A 26,753-nucleotide genomic window follows, 5' to 3' on the forward strand; every position below is an offset into this window, starting at 1 on the left:
CATCACAGTTGGTCTACAGCTACACTTTTAGAGGTTTAATTTCAAAAAATTTCCGGAGGAAAAGTTCTGAACAACTCATCTCTCACATCATTAATTTCGTTTTCAGAACCTAATTTTTTTAAAAGCATTCTGGAGAAGAATCTCCGACCTCAGCATTGCTCCAAAATTGCTATAAAAACCATCTTAGTTTTCGTTTTTCGGACTGTAATATCGAAAATCTTCTGGGTAAAAAATTCCGAACGATAACCTATCTAACTTCATCTAAGATGGCTTACTGTATTGCATATTTGAGACTTATTTCGAAAAATTTCTAAGAAGAGTCCCAAATCGCATTCCTTCCCCGTTCACTAACGTTGTCTCAGATTTTCCTACAATCTTGTTTTGGACTTCAATTTCGAAAAATTTCCGGTTGAGCATATTTCCTCCTCCCCTCCCCCCGACCCAGAACATCATTTTTTCTAACATCACTGAAGGAAGATTAAAAAGAAAAACTTTCTCTCATTTCGTCAAACGGGAGGCGAGGGGGGGGGGGGAACAAAGGCTACATTTTCCCCAGGACGCTGAAGATTATATACTCCTCTGATAGGAAATTCGTCAACTTTAATTTATTAGTTAACTTGGGGGGAAGGGGGATTACGAAAATAGAACAAGGCGCCGGTCAAGTGTATTTCCCGGTACACATATTGAACCCAGCACGCCACTGGCGATCGGCGTCAAAATAGAACCAAAGCCTGTTTACATATGGATTCACATATATTCCAAATTTCAACCAGAACGTAGCATTACTTCTTGAGATAGGGCACTCACAATGGAAAAAAAGAACGGGTGATTGCGCTACCCCCCTTTTAGCTGTTGACACAAAAATAAAATCAGTTCTTATACCCACTAAGGGCTACTTGCCGATAAATTTTTCTTTCATTCCGTTCATTATTTCTTGAGATACAGCAGTCACAATTGACGACAAAAAACGTTCTACAGCTCAACCCCCGTTTGAGTTATTGACACCAAAATTGAATCAGCACCTGTTCCTGTTAATACCAACATATGGACCAAATTTTGTTTGATTCCGCCAGTAACTTCCTGAGGAATAGCAAGCACGCGTAACTCGAAAAACGTCCCATTGCTCCACCCCCCTTGGAGGAATTCGCGCCAAAAACTAATGGGCACAAGTTCACATAGGGGCACATATGTGTACTAAATTTCGTTCGATTTCATGCGGTAGTTTTTGTTGTAGAGCGGCCACAAAAAACTGGTCACACACAGACGTGACACACATACATACACACACACATACATACACACACACATACATACATACACACACACACAGACAGACAGACATTTTCCAAAAATGGTCGAAATGGACTCAGCACACCTCAAAACGTTCGAATCCGTCAAAATTCGAAATTCGAAAATTTGCACGAATCCAATACTTTCTTCTATATATTAGATATAGAAGAAAGTAAAAAGGACTGGCTGCTGCAAATCAAGCATTTTGTATGTTGTGTGGATTAGTGCAAAAGGTTTCCTTCAAAAAAAAAAGGGGGGGGGGAGACTGGATGCATGTTAAAAAAATGAGTTAAATTTTAAAATTTGTAATCAACAAGCAATTTTTATAAATTGACCATCAAACAATATAATGTCTAACAACTACTTTATTAGAACCAAATAATCGTCTAAACGACATCGTCTTTAGTCACAGATAACAAGTCTATGACATCACATAGATAACATAATAAAAACAATAATTTCAAGCTAAAACCATTATTTAAAATGAGAATATCACAAATTTGAATCAACTAAGTGGACTATCTTCGAACATGTTTGAAATATGTAAAAAAATGTATTACTGTTCATACAGCTTTTTAAAAGCTAAACCTTCTGACAGAAAGTTCATGCAGATATTGTTCAGAAGATATAAATAATAGTCATCAATTGTAAAAAATGCACACCATTAAAACTATAGGATACACGCCAGAGTGTTTAATAATCATGAATATTGTTTTGAAATATATCTGAAGGAAAAAATATTTACGTTATTTATTCTTTTATATTCCTACATTTGAAGGTTTCAAGTATTTTGCAATTTGCATGTGATCATACAGCAATGATTCTAAGATATACCAAGCTTAGCAATTAAACAAGAGTAATAATTTTAAGATATTATATAGCAGGTATATTTATGTAATTCATTATCAACAAAAAATATTAAAATATTTTGAAGAAGTAAACAATTTCTTAAATTTTTGAAAGACATGATACTTCAAAATAATGTCAAGTATTTACAAAAAAAAAAAAAAAAAAAAAACAATAATAATATATTTACAAGACTAAAGCATCAATTCAATTACAATGATCAGTAAAATTTTGGTCACAGCTTTTTCCTGAATGATTTAGAAATTCACACAATTTTACTCAAGAATCCTCATGATATTGCCACAAATAAAACCAATAAACATTAATCTGAAAATGCATAAACAAACGATACAAAAAAGTAGATTTTAATGTATCTAATTTTTGATTGCAAAATGCAATTAAAAATTAATGTAATCACACATTACCAAAACATAATGTAAAATGACATAACTAACCTTCAATTGACATATACAAACTGCTCCGAAAAGAAATGAAAGCAAACAAGAAAAATTATAAAAAGATTAATGCATTAGTTTACGATAACTATATCTCACCAGAAATGTTCCAACAAAATAGGCTTCCACACACATTTAAAGTTAGTGTAATACTTAAGAGATCGTTTATAATTTTTTTGAAAAATGTTATTAGTGGCAAAAAAAACCTTTTCTTTAAGTTATACACTTACACATGCTAAATAAAGTTTTCAATTATTAAAAATTAAGTATTGACTCATGCATTTTGAGTTCAGACGTGCACTGACTTTAAATTTTTGGGCAGGAGAAGTTCTGTATTTTGCAGAAAGAAAGTCAATTTTTTCAAATGAGAAAATACATGCATATATACCTACACCAAATGAGAGGAGAAATTAAGCTTTTTTTTTTAAAGTTACAACATTGCATGACTGTTCCCAGTTTTACCAAAATTTTCCAAACAAGGAACTTTAGTGGGAGGGTACGATGACCCTAGTCACTTCCCATTGAGGCGCTCTATGTGAATGGAACATAAACTAAAGAAAAACAACAGGACAATAAACAGGTGAAGGTTTAAGTTTTATCCCTTATATGAATCATTACCTATAACTTACACAAACATGAGCAGAGAAAATAGGCATATGATGATAAAAGCTCTCAATAAATTAAACTTTCTCCCTAAAAAGTATAATACCAAGAAAAATTGTTTCAAGAAGTTTTTACTAACTACACAAATGCCTCTTTCTAAACAGAAAAAAAGGGCCCATTATGAATGTTCTATTTTTAGATGAAAGGTCATCAATTATATTACAAATTTAGATTTCTGATAAAATGTTTTGTATTACATTCCTTTTAAATAACTGAAGAGTAATAAAATATGATTGCCATTTTCTTAATTAAAAAACAATGTCATTCCACAATCTAAAATTACTGGGAACTGTTACAGAAGAAATCTAACTTTATACCAGTTTAATAATTGTTAAACAATATCAATAATGAAATGAACATTTTTTTAGATAGCAAGAGTTAGCAGTATTATCATTAACTTAAAAAACCAGAAAATACAGAGGGCAAAAAAAAAAAAAAAAAAAAAAAAGAGAGAGAGAGAGAGAGAGAGAGATAATGCAACTAATTTGGTTGTAAAATTTTAAGGGATGACCCAAACTTTTTTTATATATATACATTTCATAACTTCTCATGCGTTCCATGCACTACAAATATGTTTTCATATAAATTTACAATTTGGAACATTTTATCTGTCAGCTTTCAATAAAATAATGAATACTATCTAAAAGATGTGATAAGCCTATGGAAAATATTTGTTATTAAACACAATAAAAAGATTAAGTAAAATTACTTTTTTATGCTTTCAATTTTTCCTTAAAAAGCCTAATTTGTACCAATATGAATCAATCAGTTACAAGCAATGCATACAATACTTGTGATGAACAGGAAATATATAGATAAGAATTAATGATTATGTAAATTTAAATGTTTTAAAAGATTAAACATTGCAAAATAGCATATTTAGGCATTTTAATTATGTACACTTTCCCAACATTTTCTAAAAATTTAACTAGCAAAAGGATTAAAGGAAGGAGGTACTTGAAACTGAATAGATTTAATTTAGTACATATGCAATGAAATATCTTAAGTTGAAGTTTAACAGAAGTCAATGGGAATTTTTAATTTAGTATATATACAATCAAATATGTGCATTGTTAATTATAGAGTGTTGATAAAGACCAAAATAATGAATAATTTGAAATTCCGTGCTTAAATAACATTTCTTAAAATTCATTTTCAGCACAAAAGCCTTGTTTTTATTTTATGTATTATAGTTATTGTAAGACATAATTGAATGCATTTGTATGCAAACTCAATTGATAATGTTAAAAGCACATACATGATGAAGTTGTTGTTATGATAGAAAACATTAATGCCTAAATCTATTTATATTCTTTATCAAATTATGCAGTTTGATATATAATTATATTGCTCTTCCGTACAAGAAAATAATTGATCATGTTTCCTTCTCATTGTAAGAGTGTAAATAATTTTAACAACTGAATCTCAGAGGAAAGTATTCTTAAATATAGTTGCTGAAAAAGGCACAGAGTAAAAACTTTTATCGTAAAAATGTTCACAGCATCATATGAAACATGAATTTTAAGATATGTTCCTAAGAGCAATGTTACTAACTCATGACAACACGTTTTATGTGTTCTAAAACATTAATATCTGATAAGATGTTCATGTGATCAACATTATTCAAAGGTAAATGATATATTTTTTGTTTCTGCTGACCCTGCCACCGTAAACAAGCTTCAAGACTGCGAACATTGACAGTCCCATCACCATTTCCATATACTATTGTCGGTTCATCTGGAAACTTTTTGGCAGGAAAAAAAAGCCTGTAAAAAATCAGAACATTTAAGCAACAGATTTTGTTCACATTATTAAAAATATTCAGTAAAATTTTTCAAAAGAAAACATCAACAGCACACAATATTTAGTGGGAGAAAAATACTTTGTTTTAGTGCTTCAAGAATTGCAACATCAACTTGTAATAGACATGGGGATACATGGATATCCATATTGATCATGGGGATTCAAAGCACTTTATGAAACATTGAGGTAATGGCTTCCCAACTTTACGTGTTCATAATAATTGGTATTAATATATGGATGAAGCAAAGTTCACTGCTGCATTAACTTTTGCTAAAATTAGGTTTCAATTATAATTGACGGACATTAATGAAACCTACCTCCAGTTACCCAGTTTTTAACTTTAAAAAAATCCCTACAAAATACAGTAAATCCCCTCCAAATGGACACCCCTCTTATGCGGACAATTTTTAATTCCCCGATTCCAAGGCAAGTAACATTATTGAACCCGTCTTGCGGACACCCCTCTATTATGGACAAAAAAAATTGTCTTGTTAGTGTCCGCATTAGAGGAGTTTTACTGCATATATTTTGAAAATATTTATTTTGTAGGAATGTTGAGAATATGTATTTAGTTGTAAAAAAAAAAAAAAAAAAAAAAAAAAAAAAAAAAAACAATAAACTAAGAGAAATGATCTTTTGAAAAATGTACAGGGTGGATTTTCCACTTAAATTTAAAAAAAAAAGAACAAATTGAGGTATATGCATGTACTTTTTTATTAAAAAGACAATATTAAATAACTTCATACAGTACAAGTTCAGATATTATAAAGTTCCACATGAACTCCATCAGAGGCATGCAAAATATCAAGCCGAAACTGAAATTCATGCCTAGTGCTTTGTAGCACAGCAGCTGTCATTTCACTCCCCCTTCCTCCCTTTATCTCAGAAAACTTGATGTTTTTGCACATAAGTGGGTGAATAATACACTCTTTGCCCCCCCCCCCCCCGGAAGGGTCTGTAACAGGTATTCCTCCCATTACTTTCACCGAAATGATTCAGACTCCATTCCCAGCAAGGGAATGGAGTCTAAGGGAATACCCCCAAAGGGTCACCTAGCCCTTTTCCTACCCTATATAGCAACCTTAAGGCTTCAAGCTAAAAGGTAGGGAGTAGGTAGAGAAAATATTGCTTTAAAAGTCATGAACAATTATTATTTTATTTTTGCAATTAATTGAATGTCATTATGGAATATTGAAAGTAAAAATCAAAGCAAAAATCAACTCAAAGTAAAAACATACTTTACCTTTCTACAGTATTTGTCACATTAATCCCATGCAGACAATGAATCTCAACATTGGGTGGTTGTAGACTTTTAACAGCATAGCTATATGTATCCTTATACATTTCATATCCAACAGGAAAGTTAATATCTTTGAAGAAATCATATAAATTTCCTAAGGTATAATTTTTTTCTTGTGTGATGACTAAAACTTCATCCTGCTTCCATAAACTGTCTGATGGTAGCACATAAGCAAGACTAGGACAAGTGCGTTGTTCAGTTCTAACAGTATTTTGATTGATCACAAAGACATCTAAATTTTCACCTAGAAATAGTATAAATGAAATAGTTAAAACACAGTAAAATAATCAATCAATTTTAATTGATTTGAAAAGTAAAAGAGAACAAGAAATAATTTTTCATATTAGTTACAAACAACCACTAGAGCATAGCGGATTGATGACTTAGGCCCTGGAGGGGGAGGTTTTTTTTTTTTGAGCAACATTAGTTGTAATCAAGGTTGGATTTAGACTTAAAGGTTCCAAAGCTATTTTAGGTTTTGGGTCTCTTTTGTAGTTCAGAAATTTTTTTTTGTGTTGGTGGCGAAAAAGGACATTTTATACCCCCCCCCCCCCTAGGTTTGTTTGTTTTTTCCCGTGATCCTGTGTCATGCCTTCAGTCTTTGTGCTTGTGTTGCTTGCTGTCATTTTAAATTGAACCTAAGAGGGGAAATGGTACCCCTTGGTTAAGGTATAGAATGTCTCCAATTTTAGGGGGTCCGAGTGTTTCTCCCCAGGAAGAATTTTTGTAAAATAGATTTAAATTTTTGCATTTTGAAGCCTTATAAGGGGTAGTTGGAACTACAAAAATCTCGAGGGAAAAAATAGGCAAATATACTCTTTTGCAAATTAGGATATTACACAGTAAAAATTGTCTTTGAGTCAAAAAATCAATAACAGCAGTAATCAGAGAGAAAAAGCACGGGAGAGCAGGCAATTATGCATTGTTATTTGCTTACATTGGCTGTTGGTTCAAATCAATTAGATTTTGATCATGCTTCCAACCCACCCACAAATAAAACAATGAATTAAACACAAAATGATCAATAGTAAAAAAAATGCTTTAAAAGGAATGGTGTACAGATTTCGAAAGTAGGTAACAAGAGAGTATCATGCTGCCCATTTGGACAACTCACAGTTTATACACTTGATAAGAAATAAAATTTAAGTACACTTTGCTTAAGAATTTCAAAGACTGATCTTATTCTTTTCAAGAACTCAAGAACAATTAAAATTATTTAAGGCACTTCATTTGCCCTTTCAGGTCTCTGAAATTTAGTACTAGATTTTATAGTTTTACAATATTGTTCTAACTTTGTAAGAGCAACTGTTTTAAGTTTAAAAGAAAAAGAATATATAGATTTCCCAATACACCAACTTTTTTTTCAATTACAAGCAGTGCAGAAAATGAAAAGAATAGAAGTAGCGTTTTTTTTTCTTTTTCGGGCTAAATAGATTAACATTACGCAGAAGAAGTAAGATAAAAACAAGTAATACAAAAGGATTTCCAAAATACAGCATTCAGGAATAAATAAACAGCAAGATATGAAACATGTGAGTTATAAAAATTTGTCTCAAGTAATATGTTACAGAAACGTGAGAACCATGATTTTTACATTTTTGCTGCAGGATATGGCAAAGAGCACAATTTGACACATTTTGGCATTTCTCCCCTACCCCCCTCCCATTTGTAATAAATTTAAAAACTTATAGTTTGTATCCACAATTATCCTAATTTTCAGGCACTTTAAAATGAAATTTATTTTTAAAACAACTTATCTTTTCTTCTTTTTCTTTGGAACAAATTGTAAAATTTTTGGAAGTTGAGGGCCTTCAACAAAGAGAGTGCCCAAAGCTATAGCTTGTTTAGTTTGTAGGTAAATGCAGGTTTTTTAAAATCTCTGTTTTAATTCCTAATTTGTTGAAATAACCGTCGATTGTTTTCAGTATTGCAGCTCAAAGCATAGCTTGATCAACGGATATTTTCACTTATACACGTTGCCCGCCTAATTGTTTTCAGTTCAAAATAGTCATTTCTAACACATTTTCAGCAACCCAGGGACAGCTTTACTACTTGTAATACATTGTACATTGTTCCCCCCCCCCCCTCCAATTCGCCCCCATCAGAAAAGGACATTCCTTTTTTTTCTTCATTTTCACTTTTCGCTTCTGAACTATTCAAAAAGAAAAAAATCATGATTTTTTGAAAAAAAATTTGGGAGGTGTGTTGTTACTATGTATAAAGTCCTCCCAAGATTGAGAAGGGGGGACATTGCCCCCCTTCCCCCTAAATCCACCCATGCCCTAGACTGGCCTGAATTTATCTTGGGACGGGTGTCATAACACTTCTCACATAAATATCAAACGCCATACTAGGATTAACAACATAGCTGGGGGGAAGTTGACTGTGCCCCTGAACACAAATCTGGCCCATGAATAAAATGAAATTTAAAAAAAAAATGAATTAGAAAGTTATATCAAATACAAAGTCGGGGGGGATATCAGTCGCCTTCACCTCCTGTATAAACATAATGAATAACAACTTATCGCCTTTAAGTTGCCCTCACTGATGGAAAGTAAGCAAGTATTTTGAAGTTTTTAAACGACAACTCTAAGGGCCTTAAATTTTATTCACATTTTCATACTTCTTCACAAATGCTGCTGGTTGAATAATGCCAGAAATGCCACAGATGGCCGTAGAATTAAAAAAAAAACATTTAATACAGAGGTGGCAACCTGGAAAGAATTTTTCATAGGAAGCTAGGCAACTCTTTCCATAGTTTATATCTCGCCTATATTCAGTTTGATATGATAGCTTAGTTTCACTTAAAAATTCTGGATCGAAATTGAAGGTTTTATAATGTGTACAAAGATGAAATACAAGATATAAAAGTCAATCAAACTTTAAAAAATGAATAATTGGCAGATACTGCACTTTACCTTCCCATGGCCGTATAATACAAGCAGATATTTCCTCAGTTTCATTCTTGAAACTATCAAAAACTGCATTAGCAGCTTCTAAAAATGCAGTTTTGATAACTTAATTGTCATTGTATGGTTTCCTTATTTAAGATTGATTTTATTTTTGTTAACTCGAATCTATAAAAAATGTTCTAGCACGCTACTAATAGCCCGCAAGCGACAATTTGGCGATCATCGTTCTAAAGAGTGATCACAAGAAAAAATTTTAATATGCAAATGAAGTGAGAGGGATCAGAATCAGATGACATTAATAGCATATAGCATTCAGCGATTCTCAACTGGTGGTAGGGCAGACTGGCACCGGTCCAGAGATCTTGGTTTGTTAAAAAATCTTGACTAAAAAAGCACCAAAATAGCAATATCTTAAACAACATCTTTTACGTGAGTTTTGTGATTAATTTTAGTTGGTTTCTATGTTTTTTAAGCAATGTTAATTACTTATGTATAATTTTTACATTAAATACTTATAGTATTCTTAACATAAAATATTTTTTGCAATAGATCTTTAACAACAAGTAAAATTTTATTTATTTGTATAGTAATTCATTTATTACTATTACTATTATTTTGTAAAGAAGGAAAAGAAAACACTCAGCCTTTTGCAAAATTTTTTTACAAGTGTTTAATTAATGGTCCCCAATCAAAGTTTTAGGTTTCTTTTTTTTTTGGCTAAAAGATGAAAAGAAAACGAAAAGAAAAAAGGAGAGAAAACCGCCAACAGTTAGTTAAAAAAATCATATGTTTTAACAGTCAGTAAATGCAAGATTTCTCCTTTGTAAAAAAAGGGGGGGGGAGGGAGAATAAGGGAAAAACAACATTACCAGTCCGTAAATTATTCGCAAAAAGCTCTTGCCGGTTCGCGTGTGAAAAAAAGGTTGAGAAACCCTGAATAGCATTAACAGGAGTATAATAGGAGAAGATTACAGTATTCAGCAAAAAAAAAAAAAAAAATGCTGTCATACCAGATGCAAAAGCTTTCATTGCTTTCACTGCACCACCCCAAGCTCCACCAAGAGATACTAGGGCTTTGACATGTTTGTCTTTCCAATCTTGAGCCTGTTGGTTGAAGAAGTAACTCATGAGTGGGCACCCCATACTGTGGCACACATAAGTTATTTTAGCTTCTGAGTTTTTCACAAACATTTCTTCAGACATCTTTTTCACGGCGTCAAAATATCCAGCCATTTCGTCTGAAAACATAAAATAGCATTCATAACAGAATCCAACAAAGAATAGCTACATATTCTGCACAAACATTTTACCTCCAATAAAATTGTTGACCCTTGGAGAGAGAAAAGAGGACTTGAATGGAATTAAAAATATTTTCAACTCATGCTGCTTTACATAGTACTTAATAATAGGTATATAAGATACTTTTTGGTTTGGTGATATTTAAGGCATTACTCCCCCTTAGACAAAACGTCTACATCCCTAAAGGGTTGGCATAAAACATAATTATTGAATTCTGTGAAACATCACATGATCCTAAATTTGATTGGTTCTTTAATATAACTCTGTATCTTATACAAATACAAAAGTGACGACCAGCAACAGGCTCTGGGCCCAGCTAGATTGGTCCTAGTCAATTTACAATCCCAGTAAAGATCAATGGCCCTCTTCAAACTATCTACTTCCTTGCTCATTACCACCTCTTCCGATAAGCTGTTCCAAGGTTCCACTACCCTGCTAAAATAATAATTTTCCCTAATATCCATGTTAGCCTGAGATTTAAATAGTTTAAAACAATGACCCCTTGTCCTGTTTTCAGTGCTAAACTTCAGCCCCATAGCATCTTTCATTTTAATAAATTTAAACAACTGAATCATGTCCCCTCGGTCTCTTCTTTGCTCAAGACTGTACATTTTTAGCCTTCTAAGCCTGGAATCATAGTCTAAGTGAGAAAGTCCATTTATTAGCCTTGTAGCCTGCCTTTGAACACTTTCCAATACATTAATATCTTTCTGCTAAGGAGATCAAAACTGAACAGCATACTCCAAATGAGGTCTTACCAAACTTCTACATAAGGGCAGAAAAGCTACGTTAGATTTGTTTGAAATTGATCTATTGATAAACCCAAGCATCTTATTGGCTTTTTGTTACTAGCAATGCTGCACTGTTGGCTAAACTTTAAATCCTGACTTATTAAGAGGCCCAGATCAGTAACTTTTTCTGCCCGACTAATGAGTGAACCTTGCAAATAATAACTTGTACACTTATTTCCATGACCTATATGTAGCACTTGACATTTCCCAACATTAACAGCCATACCCCCATTTATCAGCCCACTCCATACTATGATCTAGATCCTCTTGCAGCTGATTTGCTTGTTCCACATTTTCTACAGTTTCCATAACTTTGACATCATCAGCAAAACAATTCATGTTCCCAGAAATATTTTTACGAATATCGTTCATAAAAATAGTGAACAAAACAGGCTCTAACACTGATCCTTGAGGAACCCCACTTAAAACCTCACTCCAATTAGAATAATTTCCCCTCACAACTACCCTTTGTTTCCTTCCGGTCAGCCAGTTTTTTACTCAAATGAAAATTTTCCCTCCTATTCCTATATCAGCTAATTTGCTAAGTAGAGCAACGCGCGGTACCTTATTGAAAGCTTTTTGAAAATCAATGTAAACAACATTTACAGGTTTCTTATTGTCCAAAGCCATGGTAACTTTGTCATAGAAATGTAATAAATTAGTTGCACAAGATTTACCTTTCCTGAAACCGTACTGAAAACTAGTCAATTGATTCTTAGTCTCTAGAAAATTTACTATCGTAATTTTTATCAATGTTTCAAAAATTTTCCAAACCACCGAAGTTACTCACAGGTCTATGATTTCCTGCACTCTCTTTAGACCCTTTCTTGAAGAGCGGTGTAATGTTAGCCAGCTTCCAGTTTTCTGGCACTGTCTTCGAGTTATAAGAAGCATCGAAAATATTTACGATTGCATCTGCTAATTCCTCCGCACATTCAACTAAAATTTTTGGATAAATATTATCTGGTCCCGGAGCCTTAGTCTCTAATTTTTTTCAAATGAAGTAAAACGTCATTCCTGGAAAATACAAAGTCCTCAAGCTGTACTATAGCTTGTGTCTTGTTGGTGTCAACTGTTGAGATGCAGTTATCGTTAAAAACACTCGAAAAAGAGTTATTAAGAACATTAGCAATATCACTATCGTCCTGAATTAAAATTTCGTGCTCATCAACCAGTGGCCCAATATGACTATTTCGAACTTTCCCCAAATTAGTGCACACAAAAAACCTCTTGGGATTCCTGTTTATGTTATCTGCCAGTCTTTGCTCCAACTCTCTTTTCTGAATCTGTAACAAATACTTAAATTTACGCCTTTACAATATTGGAGCCTATCTGCACTGTGACCAGTTTCTCTAAACCTATGAAAAGTGGTTTGCTTGTAATTTAGAGCGTCTTTAGTTTCCCTGGAGAACCACATTGGCCAAATTTTAGCGTTAACACCCTTTCTCCTAAAGGGAACATGATCCCCAACCGTTTTCGCTAGATTTTCCTTAAACTCTGCCCACTGAAGTTTCACATCTCTATTGTCCAATCCAGAAGAAAAAACTGCTTTCAAACTCTGCCTTAGTGCCACAAAATCAGCATTTCTGAAATTGGGCACAAACCTAAAATTCTGTACTTTATGCATATCAAATTTAATCCCAAACCTAATACTGTTGTGGTCTCTATCTCCAATGTCTTCCCTTACACATTGGGTTTTGCTCTACACATTGGGATTACATTATATCATTGATTTTTTTTGGGGGGGGGGGGGGAGATGCACCACACTTACAAATTTTACTAAAGCTCTGTATGATTGAAAGTTAAAACCTAAGATATAATAAATACACCATGAAATACATGACACATTTTAGCACCAAAAAGCCAACCAAAAATCCATATCAGCACCTTTGCAAAATCAATTGGAGCAATAATTTAACAAGTCGATTTGCTTTATAACAACTCCGTGATATAATAACCTAATGCACAGGCCTTCTAACTGTTCCTTTTTATAGTTTTAAGTCCATAAAAGGCTTTTTTTTAAATCTTGTTCCTTTTTTACACTTTTTCCTTTAAAATTTCAGCTCCATTTTGACATTTTTCCTGTAACCTCTATTATTCATTCATATTCTATTTCTGAAAAAAAAAAAAAAAAAAAAAAACAATGTGTTGTTCACACTTACCATAATTTGTAAATTTTGTGTCAAATGAGGGTATGAGAGCAAGAGTTTGGAACTATTCCGAGCTGTAAAGAATTCATTCTGCATAGTTTCTTGTACTTGACAAAAGTAATTTTAATTTAAAAAAAATTTCCAACAAATTAATTGCAAAAACCAACTGATTATAAGTAATTGGCAAAGTGGCTGCCAATGAATTAAGAAATACTGCAATTGAATCAAAGCATCCTTAATTTTAACCTCCAAAAGTTAAGATAAAGATTATTTTTTGGTGCCTCCTATATTAGACTTATAAAGACCCCCCCCCCCCCTATATAGATTATTAGTAGATGACTCCTATAGACTCCTATATAGACCCCCCTATATAGATTATTAGTAGATGACTCCTATAGACTCCTATATAGAGACCCCCCCAAGTTCAATGGCACAAATCCCCCCCCCCCCAAAAAATTAAAAATTCCTCAACCCTCTTTTATTTTTTTGCTTTCTTTTTTTATTTTATTTTTTTTAAATATGTTTTATCTAATTTATTTTTTAAAATATTTTTATTTTTTTTAATTTATTTAATTATACTTATTATTATTTTATTTGAATAGTTCTGTGCTATGCCCCCCCCTCCCAATGACATTCATACACACACAAACAAACTAAATAAATAAATCTAATCAAACATAAACAGAGTAAAATAAAATAAAACAAGTGATTTAAATGAAAAATAATTCAATAAATAAATTTAAATAAATAAAATAAAAAAGTTAAAAAATCCCCCTCCCCCAAAAAAACGTTGATGGCGCAACCTGTGCCATAATCCCCTCCCCCCTGTGGGCACCCCTGCCCTAGAGACAAACTAAATATCTGTTGGGAAAACATTATTACAGCTTTTGAGAAAGAGCTGAGTGATTTGTTTAAGACAATGATGCTTCACATTCAACATGACTGTGAAAGGAACATGAATGACTCTTGATACATGACCCATATAACACATCTGAATCAGATAGCTATAATTTCCCCGAATTTGAATGCTGCATTACTGTAACTAAAGTGATAAGTTTTAAAGCAATAAGAAAAATAACTAATAAAAAAACTTACTAGGAGCTTTTCTGTAGTCATATGGAGCACCTTTTATGTCAATTCCTCTAGTGTAGCCTAGAGTAAGCAATGCTTCAACAATTCCCGTAAAATAAGCACCTGAAAGAAAAAGTAATAATTGGGTCTCATAAGATTGCCCAAGATGTAAAAAAATGAGGTACTACGTCATGCAAAACAGAAAGTTGGAAATATTTAAAAATAAGCGTGCATGATGACTTGAAACTTCCATTTTAAATCTGCCTGACATTATTATAGCAGACCAAATTTGCAATAGTATTTGAAATGATTTAGAGAAAAAAAAATATCATCCTTTTAGGGGAATTTCTTTTTTAAAACACATTCCTGTAGGTGATGAAAAAACCTTTTGACTGCAAATATTTCCTATCTCCTCCTATTATGTTTCATTCTTAAGAAGTATTCACCAAATTTCATAGAATATTATAGCTTGTAGAAATATCTATATTTAGGGAAAGAGAGACTGATTGCTTAAAACATCGCTAAAAAGAGTGTAGAAAAATTCTTTTTTTTTTCGTATGAGAATGAGTTAAGGATTTGAAATTGGTGCATTGTGATGCAGATCTGCCACCCCTGAGGGCATTTTTTATAACGAAAAGTTTTCAATAAATGTTTAAACTTGTAACCAGATCTAAATTTTACTTTTAGTCTCTAGGTATTAAAGTTACATTGGTTCCTTTCCTATATATTATTATTTTGTTTTCATACATGAATATTTGAATTCATAGATTAAAGTTAAGCTTAATTTGCACAAGAGATCACAAGAGCTGAACTCTCTTCTTTTCAATTTTATGTAAATTTTAACATTTTAAACAAAATTCAGTCTATTTACAAGCAAAAATAAGATCTGAAGACTATAAGGCTTTAGTACTTTTTTTTAGAAGTTTAGCCCTGGATTATAGGGGGAAAATATTTGTTTACACTTAGAGGACAATTGCTTAATGCTTTGAAAATTAAAAAAAAAAAACCTACAAAAGTGCAAATAAATTGCACATTTCAACATATAGATGATGAAAATAGAATGAGTAGGGAGAAAAGCTCAAAAACTGAGTATCAAAATTTAGAGGAAAAAGAGAGCATAAAAAACACAGGGATTAAAAAGAGATAAAACACAAAAAAAGGGGGGCAAAAAATGACCAACTTTGAGACTATCCTTGAGCCACTTTTTTAGTGTTTTTTTGTCTAAAACTTATTTGTTGATATCCTCTTTCATAATCAGCCTAGCTATATTACAGGATTAGCAAATTCTCACATTACACCAAAAAAAAAAAAAAATGCTGGAAGAAAAAATGTGAATAGTAGCAATAATCAGAAAAAAATTAAAAACCAGAAAAAAGTAGATAATCAAAATTTTTCAGAAGAATCTCGTATCTGCCTTGTGCGAGTTGTTAATTTCTTGAGAAAATTACACAGTGGAACTCTCGTAAGGTAAATTTGACTACCTTGATAGATAATTTGACATTTACTTTTCCAATGGTTGGATCAATGCTAATTTCACTAAGCAAAAAATTCTTCAACACAACTTATTTAGCTTAACCCCTGTAAGGTGATCTCTACTTGTCATTCTACTGTACTTTTTTCATCTAATATTCTTTCATCTTGACAATTTCGAAGAATTTTACATTTCTTCTTTGTCATTCATTTTCTTTTCTGGAAAGAGCTATTCGAGGATTTTCCATTGTAGTCTGAGGAGTCTAACCTGGCACTAATGAGGCAATCCTAAGGCTATATGCTAAGAGGAAGAGATTAGAGGAAAAACATATCCTGAGGGAAAGAAGATACTATGACACATGCATTTCAAACATATGTAAGTAGGAAGTTTCATTTTAATAGATCTGATGAACAAGAATCTGTCATCTGCTGCCGTTGTTCTGCTTTTGCTATTTAATTCATTATGCAGGCATACAAAAACATTTTTGTTTACCAGAATTTGGTTTTATAACTTGAATGGGAAGTACTAGTGAATAAGCCATACAAAAAACTTTAACTATTGAAATTTAGAACTTCTGCATTTAGAGACTGCACATAACACAGTAGACCCCAAAGCGGAATACTTGACGATGTTCTGCAACGTAAAATCATTTGACCAAAATTGTTCTGCAAGTACTGTAAGCATTGTATACACAAGCAACCAACATGACTTTTTTCACAAATCTGGAGCACTGAATCAAAATCACTTCATCAAGGATATATATATTTTTTCAGTTTTTGAAACTTTAGTTTTTATGCATTTCTAAAGAACCTAAACCAATTGAGATTCTCCAAAAATATTCTATAATATGCTTTCTAAAATGCATAGAAAGAGTAAAGATGCAAAATTTTATAAAAATCCGAACCTAAGAGTCAAATTACGTACATGGCATGAAAGGGCAATTAAAATGAAGTTAATAAATAAATTGCTAAAAAAATTAATAAAACGAGTCGAGCTTGGGTAGCATATAATAAAACACTTCAAAACTTTCAAAATAATTGAAACATTTTAAGGGTGCAAAAAGATTGAAATATCAAACAAAGTAAGCAATTTTCGGCGATGGACATGTTTCAATTTTGGCATGTTTCCAAAATATACATTTATGGAGGAAATTGCAGTGGTGAAGATCGATTGGGAAAAATAAGGAAATGGGGAACCACAAAAATGGGAAATCATATTTTAAATCTTTTCAGATTTAAAATATGAAATTTCTCCAGAAAATCTACAGAATCTGCAGATCTTCCAACTAAAGATAGAATTTTGCACAAATTCTGAAGATTTCATTAAGTTAAAAGTAAATCTAAAGTTCCTGCAGATGACTTATCAAATTCAACATATTTTGTGAGCTTTCTGCCAAATTATTGTAATTTTCTAGATTTTCTTCTGATTTAAAGAAATCTGCAGAATTTGTGCAAAATTCTATCTTGAGTTGGAAGATTTTTGCAGAAAACATGCAGCTTCTGAAGAAATTTCACAGAAATCAGTAGAACTGCTGCAGAAATTTGTCCGAGTTTTTCTCTCACATTTGAACAGAATTGTTCTGCAGCTCAGACAGCATCAGTTCTGCGACGTATGTCGCAAATTTAGTAGCATTCTGCTTTGGGGACAATAGACAATTCATTAAACCGAGAACATTCATGCTTAAGTACTTATTCAAAAAAATCCTTTATGCAGAAACGTTCAAAATCATGTCCAAAGTTCGATTACTAAAATCAGGGTACAAATAGGAGTAATGCAAAGTCATAATACATCTTTCAATTTTATTATTTACTATTAAAAAAAAAAACATTTAAGATATGAAAAACAAAGTATGATCACATACTGGGAGAAATCTGACTAGGATCCAACCATTCCACATAGGTAGTGTTCCCAAAACCAGGAACTCTGATTAGGACACCAGGAGCATTAGAAGTTGTGCGGGTAACATTGTCGTAAACTAGTCTGAAGAAACAAAATAAACTCGTTCAAATATTAAACCAGTTAAAAATTTTTTCTTCTTCAAAACAAATAATGTGAAAGGTTTTTCAACATCAACATTTAGATGTAAAAATTAATAAAATCAGTGATATTTATCACTTAATAGATCATCATTAAATCTAAAATAAAAAAATATAGCATGAGTCAAATGCATAGTAAAAAGCATTTTTTCCTTGATAGATGATGAGTGATATTTTGCCTATTTCAAGTATTGTCAATTTAAAACCACAAAACTAAAAAAGTTCATTTTTTTTCTTCAAAAATTGAAATGAAGGTTAAATTAAACATGTTTAAGAGAAAAAAAGGTCATATATAATTCCATTTTATCACAACCAACTTCATGTTTAAGCTAAAGCAGTAGTTTTTGGTTGGTGCTCTTTCAAATGTATAGAAAGTGAAAAGCAACATTTTTGGGATATTTTACTTTGTTACTATTGAAAAAGTTAAAATGCTGCTCAATCAAGAAAAAAAATATTTGATAGATATATCAGCAGAAGGCCAATGTCAAACTCGGTTAGTAAAATTATAAAACGGCAATTCAATGTTGAAGTACTAAGCTCTGGAAGCCAGTTGACGCTGATTAGAACAAAATAAAGGAATTAATCGAAGCAAACTGTTGAATAACTTATTAGACTGCAGAGATTAAATTTATTGAATTCAACAATTCCTGATTATCTGAAATGCCTAGGTTTAATTACAAAATTTGACATATGGGTTTTCATGTTCTAAAGAAAAGAAGTTTTTCAGAAAAACCTTTCCTTAAAAACATCATATATGTAAAATGATACAAAATAATGAAAATATATGCATAAAGTTTTGAAAAAATAATGAAAACTCTACTGTAAATAAAAATTTTGGGATAATATTTTACCTCATGTTATCCACCCAACAGTCAACAACATACGGAACAAGAAGTTCCAAGTTAAGCCATAAACTAAAGTAATCATCAGTTTTCTTGTTACAAAAATAGTGTACTGTGGATGGTTTGTCCAGCTTGGCTTCCAACTGACTACCGCCATCACCGGGAACTGCAATAATAAATTAAGTAAAGGATAGATGAAAAAAGTGGGCATAAATCAAACATGCACTTGGCTCTCTTTTTAAATAACAAGCGTTTGAAATCATTGAACCTCCATTTGTCAGAGGTCAGGGTCTCCCGTATGTACAATTATTTATGGTTTAACCAGTTGGATGGGGCCTTGAAGACAGCTCTGATTTTTTGATCCAGAACATAAACTGAGCAATTCTTGGTCCACCACCCAGATATTGTTTCACTCTTAGGACTTTGTGACCACAAGCATATTTAACCCCCCCCCCCCCCCAGTCACCATTAATGAAGACGGTGGGTCTTCCGCTGGCTAGAATTGAAGCCAGGACCCTCCAACCACAAGTCCTTACCGATCAGGCCATTACGACCCCAGCCTAAGCGACCAGTCATGTTAGTTACAATTTAAACAATTTTTACATTTATAGTAACTTTGAAAATGCACATTCAGGTAAAATTTTTGTTGTATATACAGGGGTCTGGCCAGCGGATATTTAGGTCCGTTAACGGACCCTTCACAAAAATCCGATCAACCAAAACGGACCTTTCACAAAATCCGATCAAACAAAACGGTCCTTTCACAAAATCCGAATCAACCAAAACGGACCCTTCACAAAATTCTGATAAACAAGAACTGATCTTTCACAAATTGTTTATTGAAAGAGCAAATCTAAAAGCGAAATAAGGCATATTAAACCGATAATTTTTGAAACCTTTTTGAAGTCAAATTAGAGGGATCAGCTATACAAAATCTGCTAATTTTGCAAAGAAAAAAAAATCGGCTCTTGCAAGCGATAAATTGCTACTGCCAAATAAATATAATGCTTGTTGTTTGTTTCTTGGAAAGAAATTAACAGCTGAAAATAAGTTTGGTTTTAAATAATTTTGTTTGTTTTATCACAACTAATTAGCAGCGGTGTTGTAAACTTTTCTGAAAAGGCGTTGGTAAGCACTTTTCTCCCTGCTGATGATTTAATAAACTATAATAATATATATCAGCGAAATGAACTTAGAACTGCAAAGGGATAGTAAGGGTGGGGAAAAAATATGATCGCTTCAGATAGGGTTACCAACTTCAAAATTAATCGCCATTTAGCATCTGGCGTTAATCCTTTATAATGACTTGATTAGAAAATATTCTCATTATTTTACCAGCTAGTCAATATTTGCGTTTTTATGGTGCTGTACGATGTTTAACTGTTATTTTGGGAGAAAATTATATGGGTTTGATTTTTCAATGCTAACAAGGATGATTAACTTTAAATAAATTGTTTTACTTGCCGTTTTTTTTCTTTAGATGTCTACACTTTGAAAAATACAATCTTTTAACATCCGATATAAGAATCATATTTTGTTCTTTTTTCAAGCTAACTTCGCTTTATTAGGATGCAAATAAATGAAAAGTCTCTATTTTTGTTAGAACATGCATTTCAAGTTTTTAAAGCAAATTTCCATTTTCTTTATGAGTCAAAAATTAAAATGCTGAATCGATGGTTTAATTTTATTTTTGCTTCAACTGTGTCCACAGATATTAATGATATGTTTATCATAGGACTCTAAAATGCAATTTAAAAATAATTTAATCAAAAATATTTCTTTTACAAGCCGTTTTTATACCTTTGATGCCTTCACTTTGAGAATTGCGATCTCTTTGCATCCGCTATGGGAATCCGATTTTTTGAATTTTTGATGTTTAATACACATTGTTAAAAAGTAAACAAATAAAATCTCTTTTTATTTTTGTTAAAATGACGGAATTTATAGGTTTTAAAGGAAATTCTGTGCTTTTTAAAAGTGTCTTGGGTCAAAAAGTTAAATGCTGAACCCTCGTCTGAATTATATTTATTTATTTATTTTTTTGTTACAATTATTTTAAATGCTGTACAGAAATATTTCTAGTATAATTTAACATAATGTAGAATGGAGATAAATATTGCTACTTGAGGGAGCGATGCCTCCCCCCCCCCCCCCCGCCAAATACTAGAAAAACACACCAGAATGATATTCTCAACATAGAAGAGGAAAACACTCTACTTTAAGTTTAAATAATGCAGCTTGTGCCCGCTCTAAATTCTAAAATTTCGATTTATTTATTTATTTATTTTTTTGCGAAATTATTTGATTTTTCACAAAATTAATTCACTTTTCACAAAATTATTTTATTTTTCACAAAAAAGGGACCCTGCGAAAAATCCTGGACAGACCCCTGATATACACTTTAATGTTTTGAATTTTTTTAATTAAAGCTGTATCATGCAGATCTTATGAAAATAAGATGCAAATGAAATGCTTCTAAATTTCTGTTCAAACCAAGGCTGTGCCCAAGGGGAGGGTTTTAGGGGTTAAACCTCTCCCATAAGGAAAAAAAAAAGAATGAAAAGCATAATGCAGAAAATGTAGCAGAAGAACTGTTGAATAGTCTGACAATACAAAGCGTCAACTACGTTAATAATGTTTTTTCTAAAGTAGGTTATGATGAATTTCGCATTTCAAAAGAGAAGCATGTTACCATAACAAAGATGCACAGTAATTGCATTTGGTAATGTAATTAACATCTGTAATAAATTTCTTGTTCAATTTATTAAGAATTATTTTAGAATATAAAAACTGTATAGCAGTATATTAAGCATGAATATATGTACCTACTCAGTATGCTACATATTGCTAAATTTCATTAATAGTGGATAATTATTTTTTCGATAAATAAGTAAGTCTTATCTTAAAGATATATAATTGGCTGCAAAGAATAAGAGCATTTATTTAATTTTTTGAAAAAAATTTCTGATGTTCAGTGATACTAGAATTTCAAAATATTTAAATTTCATGATTTTGCTTTCTTTAGTCGCTTCCTTAAAAGCTATAGAGAAATGATTTCTTTAAATATATTCACCTATATAAAATCATGAGAAAGTTGAAAAATTCTTTAATTAAGAACCAGATTATATGTCAAAATATAAGAGTATTTACTACATATTTCGTTCATGTTAAGTAAAACAAAGTTGAGCTAAAATCAGGAAAATATAGAGACTTTTTTATTTCTATTCCAGAAAAACAAATTTCAGGGGTTTTGCTTTGTAACACAGGTTGACTCCCCAAATCTGAACCTCGTTTTTTGCACTAAATTGCTCAGCTTACAAGCTAATGTGCTAATGTATAAGTTTCATTTTTCACTTTAAGAGCATACAATTCTTAAAACTCTTATCAAAGTGGTTGTTTCATAAATGTTTCATTTTCAAAATCCAAAACTGGCGTCGGTCCCGTTGTACCAATTTCAGGCCCTTTGCTGTAATTATTTTAACTATCCAGTAAAAAAAATAGACAAAGAAAAGTTATTTTCTTTTCCTTTATATCCAAAAACAATTGGCAGTTATATGTTTTTCAAGGTCAATTTTTTCTCCAAGTTAGCATTGGCCGCTGATGGCTAAATGAATTCATTAATCTTGAGAGGGCAGTTGCCTCCTGCTGAGCAGCCTGTGTGTAAACAAAATAAAAACTAGGCATTTTTATCAAAAAATGAATGAATTATCTGAATTTTATGCCATTGAAAACATTGAAGCAAATGTCAGGGTCTGGTATGACACATGGAAAAACAAGGAATGTATTGGTAGAGTAAAACAAATCACAGCTGATCGATCACTTCTCAGAAACATTTTTCCTTTCAACATCCCCTTGCCGTGCCATATTAAATTGCATCACAAATCCTCCAACAGAAGACTGTGAGGAATGGTCGCTTAGTACATTCAGGTGAGTGAAGATATGAATGAGGAGTGCCCCCCCCCCTCCCCCTTGAAATTTAATTCTTAAAACTTATACCTCCCCCCTATTCTAAATTAACACAACTGGGCCTGAGGTTCCCATGCACACTACCATATCTTGCTTGAATATTAGGTAACTTAATTTACGAAAGAGCAGGAAATAATGCTGTTCAAGGACTAATTTTTTCAAAGAAAAAAAAAAGCATATGCTTGAAGCAGCATAAAAAATTATACATCATGCTTTAAATGTTAAATAGGATGCTACTGAATGAAATCAAACGAACTGAATTCAAGGCATGCTGTTGCTTACTTCCATGAATTTACATTACAAGAAAATTAATTTTAAACAGAACACATCGAGGTTATTTGAATATGTTTAACTAAAAAGAATCCTATATTCTCTCTCTGAGGTTCAAATTTTTAAAAAATGAGTCTAAAGTAACTTACCTAATATCACAGGGCTTTTTGTATTCGTACGTTTCAACAAATGAAACGCCGAAGAGTCAAGAGGAAAACTTACAAGCAGCGTAAAAAAAACTACGCCAGCCGTTAACGACGAAGCTGGAAACCAACCGGTCATTGAATTTTAGAAAATAACAACAAACGTCAACAAGTAAGTAAAATAATAAAATGCAACAGTCACTTTCGTCAGACTTTTTAAAACGTTTAAATACCGTGTGCTTTCAAACACAGAAACACGGCCGCATGGTCAGATTTTGTTGTTTTCTTACTGGATATCACGTGAATTATTAATGGTTCGATACTACGTCAGTTTGTTGACATTCCGCAATTTTAACGTGTAGTGCTACAGGTAAGACTGATAAACTATCTATTCTCACACAATTTACAAGGACACTCCTCCAATAATTGCAGATAAATTTTTGGCTATTGATCAGCACTTATTTCGTCTGGTCGGCAGAAAAGGAAGCATTTAAATTCTCACAGTTAACATCTGCCGCACCGTGTAACCGGTACACCAGTTTTGTTTCAAGAGTTTCCCTTTCAGTTTTTGTTTTAATTTTTTTTTAATTACTTTTGGTTTGTTTTAAATTTCTGTTTGGTAGGGAGGGGGGAGCATTTTAGTAATTTAATCTAAAAAAAAATTTTAATACTCAAGAGCGTAGCAGAACAAAGGTTTCCATTAAAACACATTTTATCATAATATCAGTTAAAATATTTTGTGCTGACTCAGAAATATTGCTTTAGTAAAAATAATCAAACTAAGGACGTATTTGCCGTTTCTTCGTTCGTACGAGGTGCGAGATCCGAGACGTACAGGGAATTATCATAATGTGGGACAATTGGCACGAGATCAAGTGTTGTGGAAATTGAAAATTATACATTTAATTTGGAGTCTCTGTGATTCGCAACTCAAATTCAAATATACTTAACCGGATGCTGAAACCCCCCCCCCCCCCCCCTGTTCTCCGGAAAAAACACTCCAAAATGACGGGCCTACGGCAAAGTAGCATCGCGAATGTGAAACTGATTTGCTTATGGTGTAAATAAAAATAGGGAAGAAGAAAAAACATTGAATAAAAAGGAGCACGAGGAGCAAAATATGGAATTGAGGAATTTTTTCGTCAGTTTGGCATGTTCCATGTTATGATGATTCCCATTCTTCTGCATAAAATGAAGAACTTATCAGTCCCATCACGCTGAGACAGGCAGCAAATAAAACGAATCTGGTAGCAGCAACACTCAGAAGTTCCGAGCAAACGCAAAACTTCGCGAGATCCTAAATTTATTAATTGTTTGTCGTAAATGTAAGCAGCTTTTTACTTTCTTCTATATATAATATATAGAAGAAAGTATTGGATTCGTGCAAATTTTCGAATTTTGACGGATTCGAACGTTTTTAGGTGTGCTGAGTCCATTTCGACTATTTTTGGAAAATGTCTGTCTGTCTGTGTGTGTATGTGTAAGTGTATGTGTGTCACGTCTGTGTGTGACCAGTTTTTTGTGGCCGCTCTACAGCAAAAACTACCGCATGAAATCGAACGAAACTTGGGACACATATGTGCCCCTATGTGAACTTGTGCCCATTGGTTTTTGGCGCGAATTCCTCCAAGGGGGGTGGAGCAATGGGACGTTTTTTGAGTTACGCGTGATTGCTATTCCTCAGGAAGTAACTGGCGGAATCAAACAAAATTTGGTCCATATGTTGCCATTAACAGGAACAGGTGTTGATTCAATTTTGGTGTCAATAACTCAAACGGGGGTTGAGCTATAGAACGTTTTTTGTAGTCAATTGTGACTGCTGTATCTCAAGAAATAATGAACGGAATGAAAGAAAAATTTATCGGCAAGTAGCCCTTAGTAGGTATAAGAGCTGATTTTATTTTGGTGTCAACATCTAAAAAGGGGGTAGCGCAATCGCCCGTTCTTTTTTTCCATTGTGAGTGCCCTATCTCAAGAAGTAATGCTACGTTCCGGTTGAAATTTGGAATATATGTGAATCCATATGTAGACAGGCTTTGGTTCAATTTTGGCGCCAATCGCGCCAAGAAGTGCTGATTTATTTTTATTATCATTATTTTTTAGCGAATAAAAATAGTTTTATTAATGCAACAATAAGAAAGATAAATCGTAATAGATTGTCGTCTGCGTATTTCTCGTGATTTTAATTGAATGGAAATGATCGGAAATATTATCTCAATGATTTAAAATTTTTAACTGTTGCCATCTTATGTTTGTTAACAAATAAAATATTTGTAATTAATTCAAGCAAGGCTTTTAAAATAACTTTCAATTTTCGCTCTTTGCTTTGCTTTTGCAATAATTCAGACATTGGGATGGTGGTCAAGTTTTTGCATGTGTAATTTCCATAGACTAATAATAAGAGTAGACCGAGCTATGGCAACCCTTTTGCTGCTCATAAACCAAACCATGTGACTGGTGGATATCCTAGCAACAGCGGGCGTTAATCGTAGCAGACGATCAACGCCAGCGCGAAATAAAATAAATAGAATTGATGGAACACGGAAGAATGATCTTTTATGGAGTCCAATTTGTAAATTAGTTATTCTAAGTTGTAAATATTTTGTTAATATAGTGAGTTTTTCGTTTAGATAATATTGTGCATTTTCTTTAGTCAATTTCAATAACTCTCTAAGCAATAAAAGATGCAAGCAACCAAGAAGAATCAGCAAACGGTAAGATTTTTACCTACAGTTTCAATTTAAGATACCGATTAGTACATTTTTGCGTTAACACAAAACGTTTACGCCATTTCGTTCACGCCAACGCTGACAGCTCCAAATGAAATAAAAGTTACCGAAAACTGATCAAAAACTATTACTAATGTCAAAATAATGCATAACTAAAAGAAAAACAGTTCAATCTCTGCATCTGGAAGTTTTTTTTAATGAAAACACATTGTCTTAAAATACATGTCGAGTGCCAAACTATAGATAATGCTGCCATCTAGCAACCATGCTGCCAAAGTCTTCGCCAAACCCTTCCACTAGTCACATGATACATCTATGAACCAATTTTCTTCATCAGCAAGAATGAGAAAGCTCGGTCTACTCTTATTATTAGTCTATGGTAATTTCGTTTTTGTTGGGAATATTGCTTCCTCGTCAAGCATGGGGAGGGATCAGAAAAAAAAAGAAAAATATAGAAGAAAGTTTCGTGATGGCCACAACATACTAGTTTTCGCATTTGTTGTAACTTTATTTTCCTCAATCTACTCTAATTCTTGAAAACAAGAGAGTTAGGAATTATTATTTTTTTTTTTGGGGGGGGGGGATGTTCGACTGTTCTAATAGTAAGATTCTTGAAGGAGAAGCATCCTCTGTCAACTTGAGAATTTTCTCAAACCGGTCATGATTCTTCAAAAAATCTTTTTTTCAACTGTCTGAGGAATAGTCCTGATGCAGAC

At 32.6% G+C, this 26,753-nt stretch overlaps 1 protein-coding gene across 1 annotated transcript; it reads right to left on the minus strand.

Moving 5' to 3' along the window:
• Positions 1–1,637: 1,637 nt before the first annotated feature.
• On the minus strand, positions 1,638–23,770 carry LOC129229259 (phospholipase A2 group XV-like). Its single transcript, XM_054863529.1, has 7 exons — positions 23,315–23,770; positions 18,939–19,095; positions 17,913–18,031; positions 14,605–14,703; positions 10,280–10,507; positions 6,301–6,601; positions 1,638–5,020 (listed from the first exon to the last, which is right to left on the minus strand). Exons 1-7 carry the CDS (start codon positions 23,445–23,447, stop codon positions 4,804–4,806), a joined length of 1,254 nt encoding a protein of 417 aa, XP_054719504.1. The 5' UTR covers positions 23,448–23,770; the 3' UTR covers positions 1,638–4,803.
• Between the last annotated feature and the right edge of the window lie 2,983 nt (positions 23,771–26,753).

Source organism: Uloborus diversus, chromosome 9 (genome assembly GCF_026930045.1).
Source record: "Uloborus diversus isolate 005 chromosome 9, Udiv.v.3.1, whole genome shotgun sequence".
Taxonomy (NCBI): domain Eukaryota; kingdom Metazoa; phylum Arthropoda; class Arachnida; order Araneae; family Uloboridae; genus Uloborus; species Uloborus diversus.